At 35.8% G+C, this 23,280-nt stretch overlaps 2 protein-coding genes and 1 long non-coding RNA gene across 9 annotated transcripts in view; 1 reads left to right on the plus strand and 2 right to left on the minus strand.

Annotated features, from left to right (window-relative positions):
- Positions 1 to 23,280, minus strand: part of LOC123865565 — a 417,170-nt gene that overhangs the window by 366,506 nt on the left and 27,384 nt on the right. The window lies entirely within an intron of this gene.
- On the minus strand, positions 1,232 to 21,097 carry LOC123865523 (sodium/hydrogen exchanger 10-like). 4 transcript variants are annotated; one of them, XM_045906593.1, is made up of 27 exons: positions 20,857 to 21,097; positions 19,658 to 19,784; positions 18,848 to 19,033; positions 17,467 to 17,522; positions 16,441 to 16,870; positions 14,796 to 15,503; positions 14,387 to 14,612; positions 13,757 to 13,910; positions 13,076 to 13,250; positions 11,908 to 12,143; positions 11,446 to 11,567; positions 10,699 to 10,825; positions 10,553 to 10,631; positions 10,361 to 10,461; positions 9,990 to 10,123; positions 9,216 to 9,319; positions 9,027 to 9,138; positions 8,474 to 8,649; positions 7,712 to 7,830; positions 7,191 to 7,335; positions 6,743 to 6,846; positions 5,987 to 6,134; positions 5,448 to 5,601; positions 4,571 to 4,662; positions 4,320 to 4,350; positions 2,094 to 2,176; positions 1,232 to 1,351 (listed from the first exon to the last, which is right to left on the minus strand). In XM_045906593.1, exons 1-27 carry the CDS (start codon positions 20,928 to 20,930, stop codon positions 1,283 to 1,285), a joined length of 4,272 nt encoding a protein of 1,423 aa, XP_045762549.1. In that variant the 5' UTR covers positions 20,931 to 21,097; the 3' UTR covers positions 1,232 to 1,282. The 4 variants fall into 4 exon arrangements, 3 of the variants coding, with proteins under 3 accessions (XP_045762549.1, XP_045762547.1, XP_045762548.1); XM_045906591.1 differs by lacking the exons at positions 16,441 to 16,870; positions 17,467 to 17,522; positions 18,848 to 19,033; positions 19,658 to 19,784; positions 20,857 to 21,097 and having other exon boundaries at positions 4,571 to 4,644; positions 14,796 to 16,108; XR_006795987.1 differs by lacking the exons at positions 4,320 to 4,350; positions 16,441 to 16,870; positions 17,467 to 17,522; ... (1 more) ...; positions 19,658 to 19,784; positions 20,857 to 21,097 and having other exon boundaries at positions 14,796 to 16,108.
- LOC123865545 (guanine nucleotide-binding protein G(s) subunit alpha) overlaps positions 22,294 to 23,280 on the plus strand; it is a 34,127-nt gene continuing 33,140 nt past the window's right edge. The window contains exons 1-2 of one of the 4 annotated variants that reach the window (XM_045906635.1): positions 22,294 to 22,586; positions 22,971 to 23,145. The gene's annotated coding sequence lies outside the window, so the exon portion shown is untranslated. The other 3 variants (XM_045906632.1, XM_045906633.1, XM_045906634.1) reach the window with 3 other exon arrangements.

The raw sequence follows: 23,280 nt of genomic DNA on the forward strand, positions 1-23,280 counted from the left end.
GCGGGCAGGCCCATCGCTTCCACCTTAAGGCTAAGGATTAATATCCTGAGCTCAGCTGAGATGTGTTGTTGTGCATACTCATTTGCCTCATATTCAGAATGGACTGTTTCTTTTGCGCTCAATATACAAAATGAATAATCAGAGTGCATTTGGGCGCGCGTCTAAATGTTTTTGCCAATTTTCTGATAATATGTGACCAGCTTTGCAACATTTGTTATATTTGCCTATGTAAAAATATGACTTTTCTATGATTTTTGTTTTTGGAAGACAATCTATAAGGCTAAACGCAAATGACCAATGATTTTAATATCATCTGTGTCACAAGTGATGTATATATTTTTTAACTTGTTACTTTTATGTTATATATTGGTTGTGCAATATTTTATATGTATAAAGCTAAAAATATCTAGTACCTATGTATTCAAATAATATATATATATGGCACAGCTTTCTTGGACAGTATATAAAATCTTTTCCAGTTTTGTTGATATATGTACTTTAAAGTTTATATGTAGATGTTATTACATAATATATTGTATCAATTTATATTGACGTATTGTGAAAGACTATGATAAGATTGAAATATACAAAAATAAGTTTAATAATAAAAAATGTGTCCATCAAAATACTGATAATGTAACATATACATTAATTGTTTTATGTTTGGCAGATGTGTTATTTATACTTATTTGTCTATGCATGCTTTTGAAAATTTGTTGTGAAAAAATGACTTTTTTTACTTTACATTCCTTTTACGCATTTCTTACTAAAAACGTATTATTTGTATTTCGTTCTGCCATATTTAAAAAGCTGATTAAAAAAATTAAAAAATTTAAATATGTAGTAGCAAAAAATGTTTAAAAAGATGCTATTTTATTAGGGTAAATCGGTGCTAAAATGTTTATATTGGTTGCATTATGTTAACATTTCCTTATGGTTTTTCAATTATGTAAAAAAAATATTATTAACTCAAATAATAATATTGATTACTAAAATTTGATTGGTCGAAATGTGTTGGCATTTGGGACCACGTTTTATAGGTTTTTTTCTTAAATTTTCTTATAGTTTAAAATAAAAATATGAAAATGTCTCTTGTAGTTTTTATTTATAAACTCATCAAACAACTCTTTAGATTAGAAAGAAATAGCCTTTTCCACTTCCTTCAAATGCATAACCATTGAACCGATTCAATCATCTTTTTCTTCGAAAGTATAAATGGAAAGACTTCAGATTACATTATGTATTACACAACTTTATTTATGTATATTTTATACAAATATACCTAGTTACTAGTTAGTTTTTCCCTACACGTAGACTTTCGTTTATTCTTGGAAAGCATCGTGTTGTAGATCTGAAACGTATAATTATATTATTAATGGAATGGAAATATTTCACTAGGTACTTTTTTTAATTACTTTTACTGGTCGTTTTGAGAGAAATTCCTAAAATGCTTGTAATAGCTATTTTCCTTCGCCGCTTGTGATAGCGTAAGTACCTACACTTACTAAGGGTGGCTTCAAATTTGCTCAAAGTGCCGCGCTGCTTTGTAAATGTATATAAATAAAAACGCGCGACTGCAGCGTTACACCCGCGTTGCGGCCGTGCGTCAGTTCATCGATCGAAACTATATGGATTTACAAAGCACGGATACGACTTATTAGATGATGCCCGCGACTTCGTCCGCGTGGATTTAGGTTTTTCGAAATCCCGTGGGAACTCTTTGATTTTCCGGGATAAAAAGTAGCCTATGTGCTAATCTAGGGTATAATCTATCTCCATTCTAAATTTCAGCCCAATCCGTCCAGTAGTTTTTGCGTGAAGGAGTAACAAACATACACACACACACACACATACAAACTTTCTCCTTTATAATATTAGTGTGATTGTGTACGGATGAACCACTCGCACTAATGCAGATGGCGAACGAGGGGTGCAGCACGGCGCGAGAGTAGTGTTCGGCTCCCTCGCGAACCTACCTCGCGCGCTCTATTGACGCCTAAAAATGCTTATTGCTACGCGTGTTGAGGTAAAGTTCAGGCACGGCTATTTATTTGGCGCGGAATATAGCATTGAATAGGATAATAGCAATATACCTCAACTTCCGACACTTGTAGTGGTACGGAAGAAGACGGCTGAGACGTAGCATTCGCCAATAACTGCTGCCTCACTTCTGAAGCTGTGGATACAAATAACTAATTCGTCATCCAAATTAATTCGATAAGTATCTAGTTGAACATAACGTGACATAAAGTATCTGCGGCCTAGGCAGATACTTTATGTCACGTGTCTAGGCCTAATCCCATATACGTATGGTCTATGGGCCTATGTGGGAGTGGGTGCGTTATACGAAGCAGCCAGCGTTTTTTTTCTAATTTATAGACTAGCGCTTGGCTACAATCAGGCCTGCTAGCAAGTGATGATGCAGTCTTAGATAGAGCGCGCTTGCCTAGAATATGCCTATTCACTCTTGACTTGAAAGTACCCATGTTACAAGTGTATACATAGAATAACCTACCTAATATATTCGGTAATAAATTAAATTGTTAAGTATGTTGGCGCTATCTCAGATCGCGCCAACAGATACCTACATTTTGTGATCTCAGGATTTTAATTTTATTATTATTAATAGTAGTGAAATAAAACATAACTTACTCATAATTAATGCTGTATTTCTTATACTTTACCACTTGTCTTTACAATTTGCTACTTTAACACTTTAACACTTGACAATATTCCACTTCACACCTTCTCGATTGGAGTACAAAAATACACTGACTGAGCGGGCTGGCCCGACTCTCGAAGAAAACTCCCACTACTTCCGGACAATAATAATTGCCTTTGTCAATATACGTCTTGTCATGAAACGTATATTGACAAAGGTATAATAACATATTTAATAAGGTGTATTGACGTGGCTACACTTGTTTCATTACACAAAAGTTATATAAAAATAGTAATTTGGTCATTGTTGCTTATAATAAACAGTATTTTAGCCAGTGTTGCTAACAGTCGGCCATCCAAATTGGGTCGTCGACCTCGAGCGACAAGCAACAAAACATGGCAGATTTACGTTATTGTATCACTAATAATTTCTAACTTTCTATAAATATAATTAATAATTTTAAATAAACAAATTCTATTTTAAGTATTTACGTAATCATGGACCATGGTTGTCCTCGAAATAAATATTGGACCAGGTTGTCCAATGTTAAATGCTAAGACCAACGTTGTTCGTATGCCACCAGGCCTCTAATTAATAATTTCAAATTAACAAATTCTATTTTAACTATAAACATAGTCACAGACCATGGTGGTCCTTAAAATAAATATTGGACCAGGGTTGTCCCAGCATATTTTATTCTAGGACCAGGGCTGTCCCTTAAAGGGATGAGTGGACCAGGGTTGTCCCAACACATTTTATTCTAGGACCAGGGTTGTCCCTTAACTTCGAACTATATTCATTTGTGAACTATATTTTGTATGCTTTAAGTGGATTTTTGCGTTAATTCTATCCCACTTTCTGAACTGTAAGCTTTTTCAAAAAAACTATTTAAAATTTAAAATAATAAAACAGATATTTGACTCATTCGACGTCACACGATCGCTTCCGAGCAGCCATCTTGAATCGATTTGTATAAATACGGCTGCTTGACGGTTTTTAAGCCAGTCTCGCTCCGACTCGAGACTCAACGACTATTAAATACTTTTGTGTTTAGGTCGCCAATTTGATTGAGTGGTTGCAATAGCAATTGCGCCCCGGTCAAATTAATATTGCAGTTAGGTTATTTAAAGATTAAAACTCTTGTATTTAAAGATTAAAACTCTTGATAAGCCTCTACGCGTTGTGGCTTATGTCCTCGCGCAAGCTTAATATGAAGGAACATTTAATAACTTATAAAAATAGTTAAATTATAACGCCCCTTTTGGTCTAAGCTTACAAGTATTTTTTACTTTTTGTTGTTTTTGGATATTGAAGTCGGTTTTTATTTGTATTAAACATAAAATATGCTGCTTTTCCTTTTATTAACCCCCGACCCAAAAAGAGGGGTGTTATAAGTTTGACGTGTGTATCTGTGTATCTGTCTGTGGCATCGTAGCGCCTAAACCAATGAACCGATTTTAATTTACTTTTTTTTTGTTTGCAAGGTGGCTTGGCTTGATCGAGAGTGTTCTTAGCTATAATCCAAAAAAATTGGTTCAGCCGTTTAAAAGTTATCAGCTCTTTTCTAGGTTCTTGTAACCTTCACTTGTCGGGGATGTTATAAATTTTTAATTTACACTTGTATTAATGGATAATCATTATGCAGCAATCAACTTACGTCGTCGTTTCGGCTGTTCAAGTTTCTCTGGCTGTAAAAAAACACCATAAATAAACAGGTAACAACAATAAATTAAAGTAACTGGTTAGACTAACTACCCGTGATACCCATTTCACATTAAGGTTCCTTAGTGCGTGATAGGAATGTCTGAAGTATCGATACAGCTATCCAACAAAAATTATCGATAAATCAGTAAGATGATTTTTTTTAATATTGACTTCTAAAATTCTTGTGTAATTTCTACAACTCACTATATCACTGTAACTTGGCTTGTAATATTTGGAAGTGAGTTCCTTTTCACTGTGAGTGCTGGACATGGATGGTACTGCAGCAGTCGACGTAGCTGGAAATACAATAAGTATCATTGATGTGATTTTGTGGAGCTAAATAAACTTCTTTATTTATCATTATTAGATCATTTGGACTATTGAACTACTTATTTGTGGTTCAAAACTACGATCAATAGCACAGGCACAGGCAACCCCGCCTGTCGCGCCTTACTTTGAATGGGACAGACAGGGTTGCCTGTGCCTGTGCTGTTCCAAAAAGCACACAATCGGTCTAAAGTGCCTTTTTTCTATGAAAATTATCAACAACGTAGATAACGTCTTCGACAATCACATCCGGGCAAGCAGTAAATAATTTTTTTTAAACTTACTTACTAAGCGAACAAATTAATAACTGCCTGCCTAACTTTTTATTCATACGTAGGAATAGGGAATTAATCTGTGCATAGTTCGCGACAGGTCGACATGGCAATCGGGGACTCGGTGCGGGATAGCACGGCCGCTGTGCGGGGCGTCCCCCCTCCCCCCTCCACAAGTTGCCTCATACCCCGATTGCCGTGTCGACATGTCGCAAACTATAGGTAGGTATAGTACGTGACAGGTCGAGTGGGGTATGAGGTGGGGGACGGCCCACACCCGCACTATCCCGTAACGGGTTAGCTCGGGGGCTGTGTGAGTGAGCGGGGCGTCTCCACCCCAATTGCCATCTCGAACTGTCGCGTGCTATACACGACAGGTCGAGATGGCAATCTTACATGAGAATTCGAAATAGGTTAATTTAACAAACGTAATGAAACACCCAGTAATATGATAATTAGGTACGAATAGAGTAGAAACTCACGTATCTTGTTCCCCCAAACGGATTCCCTGTAGTTAACTCGTTTGGGCCCGCGGCGCCGCTTGCTTCTTATCCTCATGGTGCTCTTGCCGCGCGATTCGGACGAAAGCTTCCGAGCCACTTTGTGGTACAAACAGCGAGAGGATATGTTTGATACCTGGACAAATAAATTTCTTTTCATTTTTAGGGTTCCGTAACTTAAAAGGAAAAGGAAAAACGTTTTTTTTTTCGTTTTCGCGTTTTTTTTTTTTAATTTAACCATTGTGAATCAAACGAAGAAGAATTGATAAAAGATATAAATGTAGGTTTAACGGCTAAACTCATGAGTTTGTCGGGTTCGGGGTTAAAATCGTCTAACGCCAAACGGCAATGTGAATGCCGTTGCCGGTTAACAAGAGATGCCGTTGAAAAACCTGTTAATAGCCGTTTATGTAGCCGCGGCATAAGACAACGCCGGCATCCTTGGAACAATACAACGTTCACGGTTTCTCGCTATTCTGAGGTAGAACGGTGAAGGAGGATCGAGTATATTGAGCAGTTACCAGTTCACATTGTAAATCGTCCATCTCGTCTTCCATGATGTCCAGTTCATCGGCGTCCTTGGCTGGCACGATCAGTAGCTTGGTCTCTGGACACGAACTGCTCACAACCATTTGAGAGGATTTGGGGAATATTAGACGATGGGCAGTCCTGCATATTATAACCATTAATGAGCCTCAATAGCTCAACGGTTAAGGAGCGGACTGAGTTCCGAATGGTCGGCGGTTCAGCTCCTACCCGTTGCTCTATTGTCGTACCTACTGCTAGCACAAGCTTTACGCTTAGTTGGAGGAGAAAGGGGTAGGTATATTAGTCATGAATAACATGGCTAATATTCTTTTAACAAAGAAAAAAAATTGATTAGCGTTCCCGTACTATGCCGTGTAGAAACCGATAGGAAGTATGGGTTTAGTAAAAACTGCCATGCCCCTTCCAAGTTCGACTACATCATCACTTACCACTAGATGAGATCACAGTCAAGGGCGATCTTAGCAAGATAAAGTAGGAAAAATGTAGCCTATGTCACCCGGACCATAATAACAAATTGATTGACACCTCATTCATCAAAATCAGCCCAGTAATTTAGATGCTACGGTGAAAAACACAGAATCTGGTACAAACATACATACATAATATACCTACTTCTAAAAATCATAACCCTTCCTTTTGGCTTTTGCCGTAGTCGGGTAAAAATACCAAAAATCAGCTAATAACATTTTCTACAGCCGCAATTAAAAGGAAAGAACTCATTTACATACCGCGGGATATAGCAAGGCGGTAGGAACACCTCCCTCGTAGCCATATCCTGACAGACACCATCGAGCAAAACGATATCTTCCATCAGCTCGTTTACCACGAATATCTAATGACAAAATTACTCTACTTTCTATGTGACTAAGTTTTTACAAAATAGTTCATTACCTATATTGGTTTTACAAGAGGCTTTTAACACGGTCTGTCATAAAAAGAGTTTCTCCTAAGAAATAGAAATTTGGTATGAGTGAAATTAAGATTGATTTTTCTTAAGCACTAAGTAAAGTACGCGACAAGTCGAGATGGCAAGAAATTTTTTCAATGGTAATTGAATCTTACATAGCATGAAGTGTACCAGCATTATACATAGCCTAAGAGCAAAAGCAACAGGCACTCTTATAAGCAAAACAATATTATTATATTTTGAGCACAATTAAACAATAAGGAGTGAACCTTAAAAGCCTTTAGACATGGTACAAAGCCGTGTTCTAATCTCATGCTGACTTTCTCGTTAGACCAGCCGTGGTACGCTGGCACCATAGGCAGTATCATCATAGACAATTTTATACCGATCTCTCGCCACATTGCTGCTTCTAATCTAAAAAAAAAATGGTTACATCTAAGAACATCTACCTAGTTTACTAAACTGAATTTAAGATTAAATCCATCTACTACTACTGACGTAGAGAAGCTGGCAAAAAAACATTAAGAGTAGGTAAAAGGCATTTGATAGTACTCGTAAATAATTGTGAACCAAAAAGTGAACACAGTTAATTGAGTACCAGATGGGAAGTTGAACTTACCTGTCTATTTGATACACAATTTATTCACACATTTTATATAAACTTACTAAGTTCATACAAAATCTGTGCATAGAATAACAAGCAATAAGGATTAAGTTAAGACGAAGAAAAATTATTTGAGGTTAAGGAAGGTAAAACTAAAGTAACCTGAAATATAAATGAAGAACTAACCCCATAATAGGATGTAGCGCTAGATTAAAAGCTTCTTTGACGATTGGCATCGTTATATAATACGCCTGTACTGCTGAATCGCATCGTGCTGTGTAACTATAAGGTCGATTCGTAAGAACCTGTGGATAATTACATAATAACTAGCTGATGCCCGCGACTTCATCCGCGTGGATTTATGTTTTTCAAAATCCCGCGGGAGCTCTTTGATTTTTCGGGATAAAAAGTAGCCTATGTGTTACTCCAGGGTATAATCTATCTCCATTCCAAATTTCAGCCAAATCCGTCCAGTAGTTTTTGCGTGATTGAGTAACAAACACCCAAACATCTACACTTTCACATTTATAATATTATTAGGATATTAGGATTAGGATAATTATATAATCTTAATTGACGATTGCATAAAAGATATGAAACTACCCATTAAATTAAATGTTGGTGAAATCAATGATGTGATAGAATTAAATCATGATTTCAATGAAATGAAACATAACAATAGCTATGAAACTGAATAACTAAAAATTATAATGCCATTTTAATAGACAGTTGCAAAATTCATGCTGAAGTATCAGTACTTAATAATAACTTGATGAGATCGATGATATTAGACTTAAGCCCCGATCCCAACGAACTGAAAGATAAAAATCAAAACTGTCTGATCAATTATAAATAAGTTTGAATCTAAATAACGTTTTATTTAGTTTCCTAGTCACTGAAAATAAAAATGATGCTAAAGTAAGAAAGAATATTGGTCCCAAAGTATACCCCCAAAACTCCAATAACATTTCCCGAAACGATATAATCCTTGCTGGGTTCCGCAAACTTGAGGTCTGTTCGAAACTCGTAATTAGGAATGGCCTCATCTAGATTTTCGTCTGGTGGCGTATAAGTGGCTTCACAAAGACCTGACACTAGGATGTAAAGACCTTTTGGGTGGTCACCTATAAACAACCCAAAACCTCTTTTATTGAGATGCAATATGGCAAATTCTATGATACACAATTTCTAAACTAGGCTAAAATGTCAGGTCTAAAGTGTCCCTTTCTCCCCTCCCTTTCTTAATAAATTCTGCGGAAAAAGATAGCATCAGACCAGTTTAGAGATTGTATTCAACAGATTCAGCTAAATTAAAAAATACAGGATTTCAGCTTCGCCTATATTTTCCTTAGATCAAGGGGAGTTGACTACATTATTTAGAAGTTATTGTTTGTCGCAGACATCGCAAGGATAGTGACGCGAAAGTAGCAAATCATTATTTCTTAGATTAACTTCAAAATTTTAGTAGCCAGAAGACCGAAATAAAGTAAAAAATACTCACCCCGAGATACAAGAATATCATTAATGTTATAGTTGTGAATTTCAGAGTTTTCTATAAAGAAATCAGCAACCCGCTCATTTCCTTGTAGCCAGGAAACTGCTCGCAACTGCGTCTATTAAAAAAGGAAGTTAAGGATAGTATATAAAGTTTTACAACAATAACAAAACGAACATAATATGTTTCATTTACTTCAGGCGAAGCAGGGGCTACTAAACTTCCTTTATGACGACACATTTGCACCTTTTCTTGTATAGCATTAACCAGTAATCGATATTCTACTTCATCTAGGAAACCTAAATATTACATAATTTGATTAAAATTTTTAGAAAGAATACTTTTTGCAAGAATACATAAATAAAATAAGTACCTAATGTCTAAATGAGTACCTATTTATCATTAATAAAATCAAACCTATGATTATCTCAAAGGCTATAGGCGCTGGCCAAGTGCGGATTGGCAGACTTCACAAACCTTTGAAAACATTACGGAAGACTTAGCAAGAAACAGTAAAAAAATATTTTGCTATAATCCGCCAACAGAAAAAATCTGTATGGCCAAACATGCAGTTACAAGCTAAGCACCGCTTACCTCCCCAACCAAGCAATAAAGCCAAGTTCCCAAGCAAGCACTGCCACCACCATTCACATGCACCACCACACAAGACTTTTCCACTACTCTCGACGTACGTTTCGCCCCGACACCGGAGTATCCTCAGGAGATTTCGACTTTACAATGCTGTATTGTCAAGTACTTGTCACTTGCAACTGCATGTTTGACCATACAGATTTTTTCTGTCGGCGGATTATAGCAAAATAATTTTTTACTGTTTCTTGCTAAACATGAACTTCCGCAAAGTAACGCCTGATTCTATCCAATATTACGGAAGACTTTCAGATCTATCATTTTCGTTAACAAATGATAATAATTTGTATTATGAATTAACTATGGATATATCTGTCATACCTTCCTCCTTTAGTTGCATGGCATCAAGTAACATTATATTCAAAGTCGATGTTGTAGCTTGCCTCGTTTTAACAGTTATCGCTGTCCACGGACGATCCCTTTGTAGTAATCCTAGCTGACGTGTTACCGTTAACCTATCATTCAAAATGTTTTACTTCACTTTTCATTAAATAAGTACATCAATCTTACCAATATTGATTGTAATATCAATCAGATACAGTAGCGGTCTTAGTATACCCCCTTGTAGTACTAATTGACTAAGTATTAATTGACTTTTACGCCTTTTTTGCAAGGATTATAGGCTACTCTTCATGACCATCCTGGCATACGAAGTTGTGGGCAACTTTTAATCTAATATATGTATAACTCACCTATCAACTTCAAGTTTATTATAAAGTGTTTCTTGTATTTGTTTATTATCGACTAATTGTGGAAGAAGATAGCATACTTCTTGTTCACCAGTTACGAATCCCTAAAATAAAATCTCAATGAAATTTTCTAATTGTTTTGAAGTAAGAATTTACAAGAAATATTTAGTAACGAAAACGAAAATACAGACTTACTTTTCCGACATCATAACCGAATGCTAATTGTAAATCTATCATCCTATCGATGTAAGCCATGATTTTAGGTACAGACACTCTGGAAGAAAATTGATACCGTGAGGAAGAGAAGACTAAAGACTATTGTTGTAGAAAACCCATCATACCTGGCCAACTTGCATAATCTTAAGAATCGAAGCATTCTTAACAATTTTGTGGCAGTAAGTACGCTTGAGTTTAAATTATTCCACTTATCCCAGGGTGTTACAGCATCTATTATGTCAAGGATCAAATCTAAAACAATACCAACAAAATATTGTTACAGGTCACAAAACAGATGCGAGAAAATGTTCTGACGGACAAGAAAAATATGAAAATGAAGACAATTTTAAAATTCTTAAGGCCGAAATCGAATACATCTCTCGTATAAGAGAAAACTATAAATTTTTTGAACAAATTTTTGAAAGTTGTAAGGAGATTGGTGAATTCCATAGAGTTTCAGACCCAAACTAACAGAACCGTGGGCCTCAAGCCCACGTTCACGAATCAAACTTCTCATGCTTGTTCCAGTATACCAGTCTTACAAAAAACTTCATCAAAGTCTATCAAATAAAGTTGGGAGAAAAAAGATATTCACTTGTATTGCCATTTAACGGTTATTTTAATGTGTACTTGTGAATAATTATGTTTTTGATCCCCATCTTCCAAAAGTACTTACACAGAAAAATACTCTGAAAAATATTATTAAAATTAAATGATTTCTGAATCTGAACGGTTTTTGAAAATGCTGGGACCAAATTCGCCAACCCCCTTTTTGAAAGATGAATATTTGCTATCTTTAGTGATGCTGTATATCATTTAGCTAATACGAATAAAGGAAGAACAAAATTATTACAAAAGCCGTAAATACTAACCGCATGTAGCCATAAAGACAATAAAGAAATCTAATTTATTCCAATGCGACTTGAAATATCCACGAATGGTTAAACCAAAAAATTTCACAACCATTTCCATAAAGTAGATGACGAAGAAGAATCTAAAATATAAGTTAAAGATGAAGTTGAAACTATGGATGTTAGATTTGAAGAAACTAGCTGATGTGAGTTTAAAAAACTGACTAACATAATAATTAATACAATAAAAATTATATCAATGTTTCAAGAGTATTAAGTAAAAGCAAAAAAAGTTAAAGGAGTGTCTAAAATTAGAGAACGTTCTTAACTAAATTTTTCTTACTGACAATATAATATAGATAATAGGTTCTAAGATTATGGAACCTATAGTTATAGATTAACTTATCAAACTTTGTCAATTGAGAAAAGCATTTAAAGTGCAACAAAAGTATAATGAGATTGATTACAGAAGGAATGGCTTACAAATTAAGAGACTTGATCGTTAATGTAACGGTCTGCGTCACAGGTGGTTTCAGAAGCACTTCACAAAGTATGACAGGGGTGTTCAACAAAATCATCACGTATATGAAACCATCGAACCACACACTGGAAACTAGATTGAAGCACCATTGACGCCAGGGCGTGCGAGGGATTTGGGCATTGGCCGGGTCTGGCATCATCATGTCTACTAACTTACGACGCAGCCAGACTGCATGGGCCTTAAAAGAACAGATCGTCATGATCGTAGGATAATATCGGTGTTGTAAAAAAATTCGAAATAAATCACTTTTTGCTTTGGATACTACAATATGAAGTATCAATCCACCATATTCTTAAAACAGACATTTTTAATCAGATGCCTGTGAATTTTCATTGGCACAGATTTTTTTATATACAAGTGTAAATTAAAAATTTATAACACCCCCGACGATCCAAAGTATCTGAGTTTTCCAAAACATCATTTTCAAATAAATAATTATGTATTTAGGCAACGTCCATCTTGACAGCTTGACATTTGTCTATTGACATAATATCATGAACCTAACGGTTATCTAACCTTCTTTTCTACAAGAAAACTAGAAAAGAGCTCATAACTCTTAAACGGCTGAACCAATTTTTTTAGATTATAGCTAAGAACACTCTCGATCAAGCCACCTTTCAAACAAAAAAAACTAAATTAAAATCGGTTCATTCGTTTAGGCGCTACGATGCCACAGACAGATACACAGATACACAGATACACAGACACACAGATACACACGTCAAACTTATAACATCCCTCTTTTTGGGTCGGGGGTTAAAAAGGTTGACAAAAAAAATCGAAATTATTATACTGTTGTTTTAAAAAATTCAGATCCGTCACTTTTCTACGATCGTGACGAGATACTACAGTAGGTAACTTCTGGATATTTCTTGAAACATTAAAGTTTAGGTTATTAGGATAAGTTGTTTTAAAAAGCATTTTTAAATTAATAAAACCATCCTTACGCTACACCATTTTATATATGTACTGTATTTAATTGTACCGATAAAATTGCAAGATAAATCTATCAACGTCATCTCAAGATGAAGAATTTGAAAGATAAAGCTCTTCTTATATTTTAACATGTGTCATAATGGTAAAATTAGGTGCAACAGTTAAAACACCTACCTTAGGTTTCCACAAAGTGGCCAGTTGATCTAAATTGACCCTTCCATCGTCCGCATCAGCAGCCACCTCAACAGCTTGCACTAACGTCCTCACTCCATCCTTGCTGATCTTACCATGTTCATATTGACGCCAGTAGGAAATCTTCATTGCTTTCAGTACACGTTGGTTTGCTTCTCTGATCAAATATTTAATTACCCTTTATTGCGTACATCGAATAAAGAAAAACTAAAAACAGCTTTTGTGGAAAATTCACAATGGCAAAAAATTTAATAATTTATTAATCTTTTTTAACGACCGTTAAAAAAAAAGATAAGAAGTGACCAGAATCAGTGACCCTTGGCAGTGGGAGAAGTAAAGCAACAAGAATAGATACAACGAATATAGAAGGTGGACATTTTCCCATAATCATTCATGGAGATCAATAAGAAGACGAAAAGAAAACTTTTGACCTGGATTTTGCTATAGCTATACCTACCATTTGACTGAGACGGTTCGTAAAGTAGGGCGCGTGTTTCGGCAAGATGTCGAAGACTCTCAATATAACTATCTTATATTATATTATATTTATATTATTATATTATATTTACCGTAACTCTCGCCTTATCCAACAAGCCGTCTCAGTCAAGTGGTAAACCTAAAGATTGAGCTGAAACTTTCCAAGAAAATGTAAAAAGCACAAGCCTCATCATTTCCGCAAATTCCTTCTTCGTCGGCTCATTGGGTATTTCCCTCTCACAGTCTGGACAAGTAGTGTAATGATAGCCCATGTAAGTATCATCATCGGTTTCCTCATCCCTCGACATTTGGATTTGGTATGGATGTTTGATTGTTGTGCCTAGAGAATCAATATTAACTTTTACATTTTGGAGTTGAATTTACAAAATCTACGTTATATCAACGTATAATTTTAACACAGGATTTGCTCCATCTTCGCTATTGATATGATTTTTGTAATTAGCAATTTAGCATCTTCGTCAACATAGATTTCAAGTTCTTTAGCAACACACCTTCTTTATTTACCTTCCTCTTTCTTAATACGAACTTCTATTGCATAAATTAAAGCAATAAATTATATTAATAGCATAATTAGAATTATTTGATAAAGTACAAAGTTGCACAAAAATAGTCGGTTATTTTGGAAGAGTGTGAAATATTTTATAATACAGTCACCAGCGGACCAGAAAACCTATGAAATCATGTCTCAATAAAACTGTAAAACAAAGTATTCAAGGAAGACGATGAAAAAAACATAATTGATTTCAGAGAATTTACAAAGGATAGAAAATATAATAAAATGATTAATTTACTTGCCTATTTGCACAAGATCCCAGTTGGCATCCGCAAGGAACTTGTCGATCTTCAACATCGAAATGCAACGATCTCTCGTCGCCATGATCCGTTTCACACAGTTGGTCATGTTTGCTTTTTTAGCCAAAGATATTTCGGCTAAGCCAATTACTTTTAACACTTTATACATGGTCGTTGCGTTGAGAAGCAAAGACATGAGCACCAGGCCCGCTGTCTGAATTATGAATATCTAGAAAATGGACCACATTATAAAAATGGACAAATAGAGAGAAATCGAGGAATAGAAAATCATAAGAAGAAGAAAGGCCAGATACCAAGTACAGGTAAATGGACGAAATGTTAATAGAAACTAAAAGCGGGGATACTATACCGAAGCAGAATTTATATTTCTTCATTTAAAAAAATAACTTACTTCACCTGCGTCCGCTACGGCTGGAGTTTGTAGCACTATCAATGCTAAACAGAGGGACAGTGGACCTCTTAAGCCTCCCCAAACACAAGCCATAGAATGCTGCCACGACATTCCATACCCAATGTGCCTTAAAATAGGAGTCATTATAGCATACACCAGTGACCTTGAGAAGTACACCGTCGTATACGTGACGAAGATCAAAGCCACTTGACGAACGCTGATAACATAGGTCACTTTCTCAAATATCACAACACCAACGATCGTGAAGATCAAGGTGTTCGCAATATGCGCCATTATACTCCAGAAATATGAAACAAATTGTTCAACATCTGCAGCAAGAGTTGATTTGCGCGTGCTAACAATCACGCCAGCTATCGCAGTGCCCAACAAACCAGAAACGTAGAAATATTTCTCCCCAATATAAAACGTAAGATAAGCCCCAGCCAAAGTTATAGTCACGGCACAAGGCAAATCGTAATACGTCAAAGATAAAAATGCGGATATCGTTTTGCCCATAACAATCCCCAATAATGCACCTCCCCCAGCAAATCGGAGAAGTAACAACGATAGCTGAGAAGCTTCAGTTATTGCGAGTGCTAAATATCCAAAAACAGCCGTAAATTCAATCATGACTGTCGCATCTCCGATCAATCCTTCTCCCAAAAGCAGAACGCTTATATATTTCCCTTTGGACGTTTCTTTTAACTGCTTCACAACTTCCATTGGATATATCGGAGAGCAAATTACTCCGAATAGGAAAGCTGTTGGAAAGTTCCACGATGATTCGATCAAGTAATACGCCATAAAAGCAACTATTAAAGCAGTTAATAAAGCTCCAGGTACTCCAACCAGTAATATTTGGGGAAAGCTCTTCCAAAATGAATGAGAATCCACTGTATATGACGTATAGAAAACCATTATTGGCAAGTAGACTAGTAGGAGCAAATCCACGTCGACATAGCATATCTGGACTATTGGTCTGAATGATGGATATCTGTGGGCGCAGAATCCTGCGAGCCCTCCGATACAGAACATCACAATCCGGTAAGGAATACACATGCTTGTCCATAACATAACAGTTCTTATGACAACACCTATGAGGAGCGTCGTAAATATGAATAGGAACCCAAGAGATGTAGGGTAGGCCAAAGTTGGCCGATATGGATTTTCGAAAGTAACTTCTTCATCGATTGTGTTGTTTGATCCTTTCGAAAAGACTTCATTAGCAAAAATTGTTGTGATAGTATAAATTATTATAAAAATTGTGTTCATGATGTCGATGAGTGATGCATGACCATATAGACTGTTTTAGTTCGTCATTAAACTTTAGATTGAAATCTATAGAGCGCATTTTGACTTCACTTAGACTTAAGTTTCAGTTAAAACGAGACAGATTTATGCCAGCGATATAACGCTGTCTCGTTTTAACACTGTATTAAGTCTGAGCAAAGTCAAAGTGTGCTCTATAGATTTCAGCCTTAGTGTTGTGATATTTTAGAGATAAAAATGCAATTTTTTTCGTTAAATAGCGTTTTATTAAAATACGTCAATAAAGGCCACCCACAATATTGTCATAAAAAATAATACATAATTACTTAATATAGATAGATCATTGTCTTGGAAAAAGAAGTCTAATAGCAGTAACAGGTTTCGCTGGACTTTTGTATGGCGAAAACTTTTGCGGCGTCTTCCTCGGCGACCGTCTAGGCGATGTAAACTCTACCTCCATTAACTGATTTTCTTTTATTTGTCTCTCTTTCTCTTCTTTTTTCTGCTTTTCTTCTAACTGTTTCAGTTCTTTGTAAGCAGTTTCGAGCATGCGTTTCTTCCAATCTTCGTAAGGTTCTATTGCAGATTCTTCTTTCTCTTTACTTGGACGTGGCACATCCACTTCCATTTTTTCACTTTCAACACAAACTTTTCCTGCATTTTTTGGTGTTCTACCACTCTTTTTAACATTAGCAAATTTTTCATCTACAATTTTTGTCCAGTCAGCATCTAATTTTGTCCATTGTCCTGGTTTTAGTCTAGATTTTTCCATCAGTTTACTTTTTGATATCTTAACTTTGTTTAACCTAAAATACGATTCAGTATTAAATAAAATGAATCGCTCGCCGATATTGCTAGTTAATCATAAATGTGGTTAAAGAATTTTATTCTCAAAAGAAATTATACAAATTTCACTTAATGAGAAATTACAGTAATAAACTAATATAAGCAGACTTAATGATTTTTCAATCTACACTAGACATGTGAACAGTAACTAGAAAAGAGCTGATAACTTTCAAACGGCTGAACCGATTTTCTTGGATTATAGCTAAGAATACTCTCGATCAAGCAACCTTTCAAACAAAAAAAATCAGTTCATTAGTTCAGGAGCTACGATGCCACAGAGAGATACACAGATATACACGTCAAACTAATAACACCCCTCTTTTGTTAAATAAGCAGGCTTAATGATTTTTCAATCTACACTAATATTATAAATGCGAAAGTACGTATGTCTGTCTTTTTGTGGTCGATCACAGGCTAATTTTTTATGTCGGAAAAACAAAGACTTTTTACGGGATTTATAAAAACTTGTCGACGAAGTAGCGAACACCATTCGGTAACTAATTAAGCCATTAAACAAAGAATAAGAAGAAGATCATTTGGTAAATAAATGACTTACCTGCAAGCTTGATACACAGCCATGCAAACGTATTGTGGTAAACTTGAATCAATTTTCTGCAACAATACAGAAAGAAGGTATTTACAACATATTACTTTTCCCTTCACACATGCAGCCTCTACCCAAGAGGTCAATTTATACAAAAGATATACAGCAACCTTCATCATCATCATCATCTCAACCTATCGCCGGCCTGCTTCTGTATTGGCAGACCTCATCCACATTGGGGAACATTATGGAGAACTCTAAGGGTGAGATCTATAGAGTTCACTTAGACTTTGCTTAGACTTAAGACAGAGTTAAAACGGGACAGATGTATGTATGTCACATAAATCTGTCTCGTTTAAACTCAATCATAAGTCTGAACAAAGTCAAAGTGAGCTCCATAAATCTCACTTTTAGTCATGCAGGTTTAATCACAATGTTTGATTTATTGTTATAGCAAGTGATTTTTAATTCCTAATACATTTCCTTCTTCCTACGTTGTTTTCTTAATTTTGAGGATCGTGGCTCCCTTTTATGCAATCTTTGCTACGATGTTCCTCTCTGTTTCTTGCCGCGTGGATTGTATCACAGATAGAAGTGTTGACAGTTTCCTTTCCTTTCCTTATGCTTCTAATACACATACATAACTCTAGAAAGTTTGAATTGAGGTAGGGGGTGTTACACTATCAAATATCATATCGCGATTCTCGTATCGCATTTTAAGAACATCTAAATACATTGACATCCTGTCAATACCACCAATATTTCCTCGATCTTCATCACCGGCTCACTACTGAGCGCAGGTATGGCCAAACCCTTCTCAGAATGAGAAGGGTTTGGCCATAGTCTACCACCCTGGCCATGTGCAGATTGGCAGACTTCACACACCTTTGACAACATTATGGAAAACTACAGGCATGCAGGTTTCCTCAAGATGTTTTCCTTCAGTGTTTAAGGCAACTGATAGGCTTGTTTTAATTTTTTTTAATTCACATAACACATAGGTATATAGATAATAACCATAATTATTGTTGTCTGAAATAAAATGATTAAATGATGAATGTCCTTGAGTGTACACCGCGTTTAAGCAAACGTAGTGTGGGACGCCCTCCAGCACAATGGACCAACGATATAAAGCGGCTGGCGGGAAGTGGCTGGATGAGAAAGGCTGAGGACCGGGTGTGGTGGCGCTCTATAGGGAAGGCCTATGTCCAACAGTGGACGTCCACAGGCTGATGATGATGATGATGATGATGAACTAAAATATCCTCCCTAACTTTAAGCCCAATGTTTAACCACTAGACTATCACAGCTTTTTTCGGGATACAATCTGCAATATCACATGATAATATTGATAGTACAATAGGCAAAGTAGGGACAAAAAGTATATACTTACACCCTTTTGCCTCTGGTACTCTTCTAATATGTTCTCAGCCAAAGTCTGCACTCCAGTACATTGCAGTGAGACGCACAGGAATGACACTGTCAGTCTATTGCAGTTCAATTCTAGAAGATTCTCTACTATCTTTCTGCAGTTCATGTATGTGGGACCTCTCAAGCCCGAGTACTTAATTGCTGTTTTCTGAAATTGTATTAGAAGCAATGATTTAAAAAAATTTGAATATCATATTCACTGCAGTATAAATGCTCAAGTGCAAATTCAAATTCAAAATGTTTTTATTCAATTAAACTTTTACAAGTGCTTTTGAATCATCAAAAAAATCTACCACTGGTTCGGAATGCCATTCCTACCGAGGTACACAATATAAATAAATGGTCAGGTGCAATACTTTAACAGTTATTAATTTTGTAAATGATAGTTTTTCCAAAAACTGTTGAGACAAGTCACAATGATTTTAATTCAACGAAGGGGGTAAAATAAATTTTTTTTTGACTCTCGCTTGTCATGTACAGTTCAGGAGGCATCCTTAAAGGTTTTTTTTTTTAATTTAAATACACCTCATTGCAGCGCAAACAGGAGTCCATAACTCTATAGCTGCACTACATTTCAACTTTACAGCTTTTTAAAAATAGTATATTTTTACAACAGCTGTGACACTGAGATAGACAGACAAAACTAAAAGTGTTGTATTCCTTGTTTTGTAAATGCAGATTAAAAAATTAGAGGTGCAGTCCAGGATTGAACCAAGTACCCCAAATAGAAGGCCAAAGTAGGCTAGCCCAGTTATAAAATAGGAAAACTTACATTATCCAAATTAGCACCAAAAATAGATGCAGCAAGATCCAAACATATGACAGTTTTACTGATTTCTGTCATATTACTGTATGCAATGGATTTTGTTTGCAATAAACGTTCAAATTCTGCAGCTTTACTGTAGAAACAAATGTTATATTTAGATTACCTATAATAAAGCATTTCTAATAATACTAGTGTAAACTCCCTAAAACAATTTATTCTATTATCTTAAACTTTTTTATTGCAAGATAGGCTTGTGCTTGATGACAATCATGCTTAACAAACAGCATTGATGTGATCTAGGTTTGAACCCCGCTTGCCTAGAAGATGCTAATACAGTTGTCTTGAAGATATTTAAGTTATATGTAGGATAGATGTAGGAGGATACATTAAAATATACATCAAAAGAGCATTCAGCACCTTAGTCGTGCATATTGAAAATGTTTTGTGCGAGTGGATTGGATGTCGACCAAATAAGGATGCCACATAGTTCACAGTTTCTCACTGTTCTGTGGTAGAATGGTGAAGGAGGAACAAGGTTGTAAAGTCTCCATATAAGAAAAGAAGAGAAGAGAGAGAAGAAAACACCATATAATATAAACATAAGTTTAGTTCAGAACAACACAAAAAGTCCTCAAAAGCTGGCAACAAATTGGTGATTCTTCTGGTGCTACAATGTTCATGGGAGGCGCCCAGTGGTAATCACTTAACATCAGGTAACCTGCCAGCTAATTGTTTACATTACAATGAAAAAAAAAAAAATTGTCAGACCCTTTTGCCAGTAAGTTTATTATAGAGGGTCTTTAAAGGGCTTCTATTTTTGGTCACAACTTTGATGTTTTGGCAATTTAGAAACTACCATAAAGTAATATTGCCTTTCCCCAAGTAAGTTAGGGTAGAAAAGAGTAGGCACATACAATAACCTTTTGTCAGGTGCAATACAATTTTGTATGCACGAGCTAAAAGAGGTAGAGGGAATTGGATGGATCAGTAAAGGCGAGGACTGTGTGGTGGAGCGCTTTCGGGAAGGCCTATATCCAATCCAGCAGTGGACGCAAAAAAGCTGACTGACTGTAATGCATGACTTCATGTGCTCAAGCGTTAGTAACACAAAAACCACAATATCCACTAAGTACAGTTTTTAATGTTTAACTTATCACAAAGAATAGAATTGGAAACACTAATAAAGAAATGAAAATGTTAATTACTTTGTTACTTTTTCTTCATCACCAAGTCCCAGCTTGATGGCTATTAACTTTAGAGTTTTATTGTAGGTGGCCATGGCTCATTTATAAAACAGTAGTATTTTTTAATTTTAATCGTACAGTTCAACTTCAATTGACAATTATAACTCAAAATCACAGCCCAAAACGCGAAATATAAAAAAACATTCGCGCGCCGCGCGGTTTGGTTTGCAATCTTTGATTGTAGTGCAGTGTTACTAAGTCTTAATTTCACTTTGCCCCAAGCTTGGTTCACACCTTATATTTTTATCTGTTATGAATTATTAATTTTTGACTTTTGCATTACGATTTTACAGTAAGACTGAAAGATATTTTTAAATGTATGTTTTCTTCGCGTTTTAAGTACCTAGGTAATCTTTTAATTTGTGGCAGTAAGTTTTAAACGTTTTTAAGTAATCTCTTTATTTTACACAAAATCTCCATAATATCGTTAATTATTTACACAAAAATTATCGCAATATTTATGTGAATTATCACACTAAAAATTATCCTGCTAGTTTAGTTTTGCCCTAAATCTAAGGTAAAATACCCTAAAATGGCACCACTGTTTCATGGTGTTTGACAATGACATTTGAAAATTGACGTTTGCACACAAGCACCGTTTGCACGGTTTGCACAGCGCACAGCTGATACTGATCATAGATAATTTGTTTACTTTTATTGTCTACGAAAGATTTGGACATCGTACTTTTAATACATTTCTTAACTCTATGGTTACATACTAATTGATCATTGATATCGATGTACAGTCAATCGGGGTAGCTTTAGATTGCCGTTATATCAGAAATTAATATTTTGTGCTTTGCCGATCAATTAGATAGTGAACTGAACAGTGAACCCCATTAAAATGTTTTCTTCCGATTCTGTTTTATCGTATGATACAGTTAAAACCTTATTAAATTAAAAATCGAGCTGTCGTGAAGTCTAGATCAAAAAAATTTGGACTTCGACAAACACGCATCCACCAATTTTTGAGAAAAAGGGGAAAAAAGAATTCTAACATGAAATTTATTTATCATCATTACTGTGTAGGTACATATATTTGATCAATATACTTAAGTGGGTTTAGGTCTTAATAGATATAAAAATATAACTATATAGTTACACGATACTTGTAAATTAAGCAAATCGAAGTCTTTAGAATGTGAAGGCACTAACTCTCGCCGTGCAATAATTTACTATGTATCTACTTAAGTCATTCGTATCATCACAAAATAAGATTAGTAAAATTAGGTAGACAAATCACGTCTTGTTGAAGACGAATGTTTCATCAAATTATGCTCAGGCCTTAGTGGACCACAATAAGAATAATCGAAATCAGATATCCTATCTACATATACATAGATATGTTATTTATCACTGATTAAACCTAAATAAAATGTATCAATAAGATCAAATCAAAAACATTTCGTTACATTATCTCACAATCATAGTTGACCACGCCCCTTTATCTCTATGAAAAAAACTCGCGATGATAAAATACCTTTCTGTAAAGCAGACGACATCAGACATGTTGATTTTTCTGTAGGTTCTGTGAAGCCGATACGGATCGCTGTCATTGCTACAAAAATGTCTTTGTAGTTATCAGGGTGTAGGTCATTTAATTGTAGTCTTATTAAATAATCCGTGCAAAATTTTGTATAATATAAGCATTATTAGAAGTAAGAAGAGGATTCACTCCACCCGAATCAGGGGTGTGTATGCAGTGATGTTCGACAGATATAGATTTGTATCAAAATAATCCGAATCTATTTATAAATATTATTTTCTCATCTTTTACTTATGTTCAAACGTTAATAGTAACGTCTGGTCTATAATTAACTCGTGAAAGTTTATAAATATTACATTATACCATGGCGGAGTCGTGATGAGTCGGGTTCATTTTATGTGAAGGTTGCCTGCCATATTTTCGTGGGATATATTTCGTTTGGTGTAATATTGGGCGTGAACGCGGCGCCCGGGGCGTCTTGCGAGCCCGCCGCGAGTGCCTCAGTTCCCGATAGTGTAGTGACTGAGATATAGTGATACCTGTAAAGTGGGCAGTGGTTGACAGTTCCAAGTGTAGTGGTGTTTTTCAGGTAGCGATGCAAGTGGTGTCAATTCGGTGGAGATAATACAGTGCGGTGCATGATGTGGGCGCAGTGAGGTGGTACACGGCACCACGGCTTCGTCTGTGGCGGGTGGCGCGCGGGGAGCCGAGTCTCCTTCGCAGGCCAACCAGGACACCGTGGATAACGCCACTCCCACCTGCTGGTGAGTCCAGAAAAACTTAAAATAGTATGTATCTAAACAAGCAGCAGGGGGGTGATCGGTCCTATGTGAAAATCCTTTCACCCAACTCTCTGTGACTGAGACACAGCTTTTGCTGGTGTCCAAGCAGCCAGCTCC

Source organism: Maniola jurtina, chromosome 5 (assembly GCF_905333055.1).
Source record: "Maniola jurtina chromosome 5, ilManJurt1.1, whole genome shotgun sequence".
Lineage (NCBI taxonomy): Eukaryota > Metazoa > Arthropoda > Insecta > Lepidoptera > Nymphalidae > Maniola > Maniola jurtina.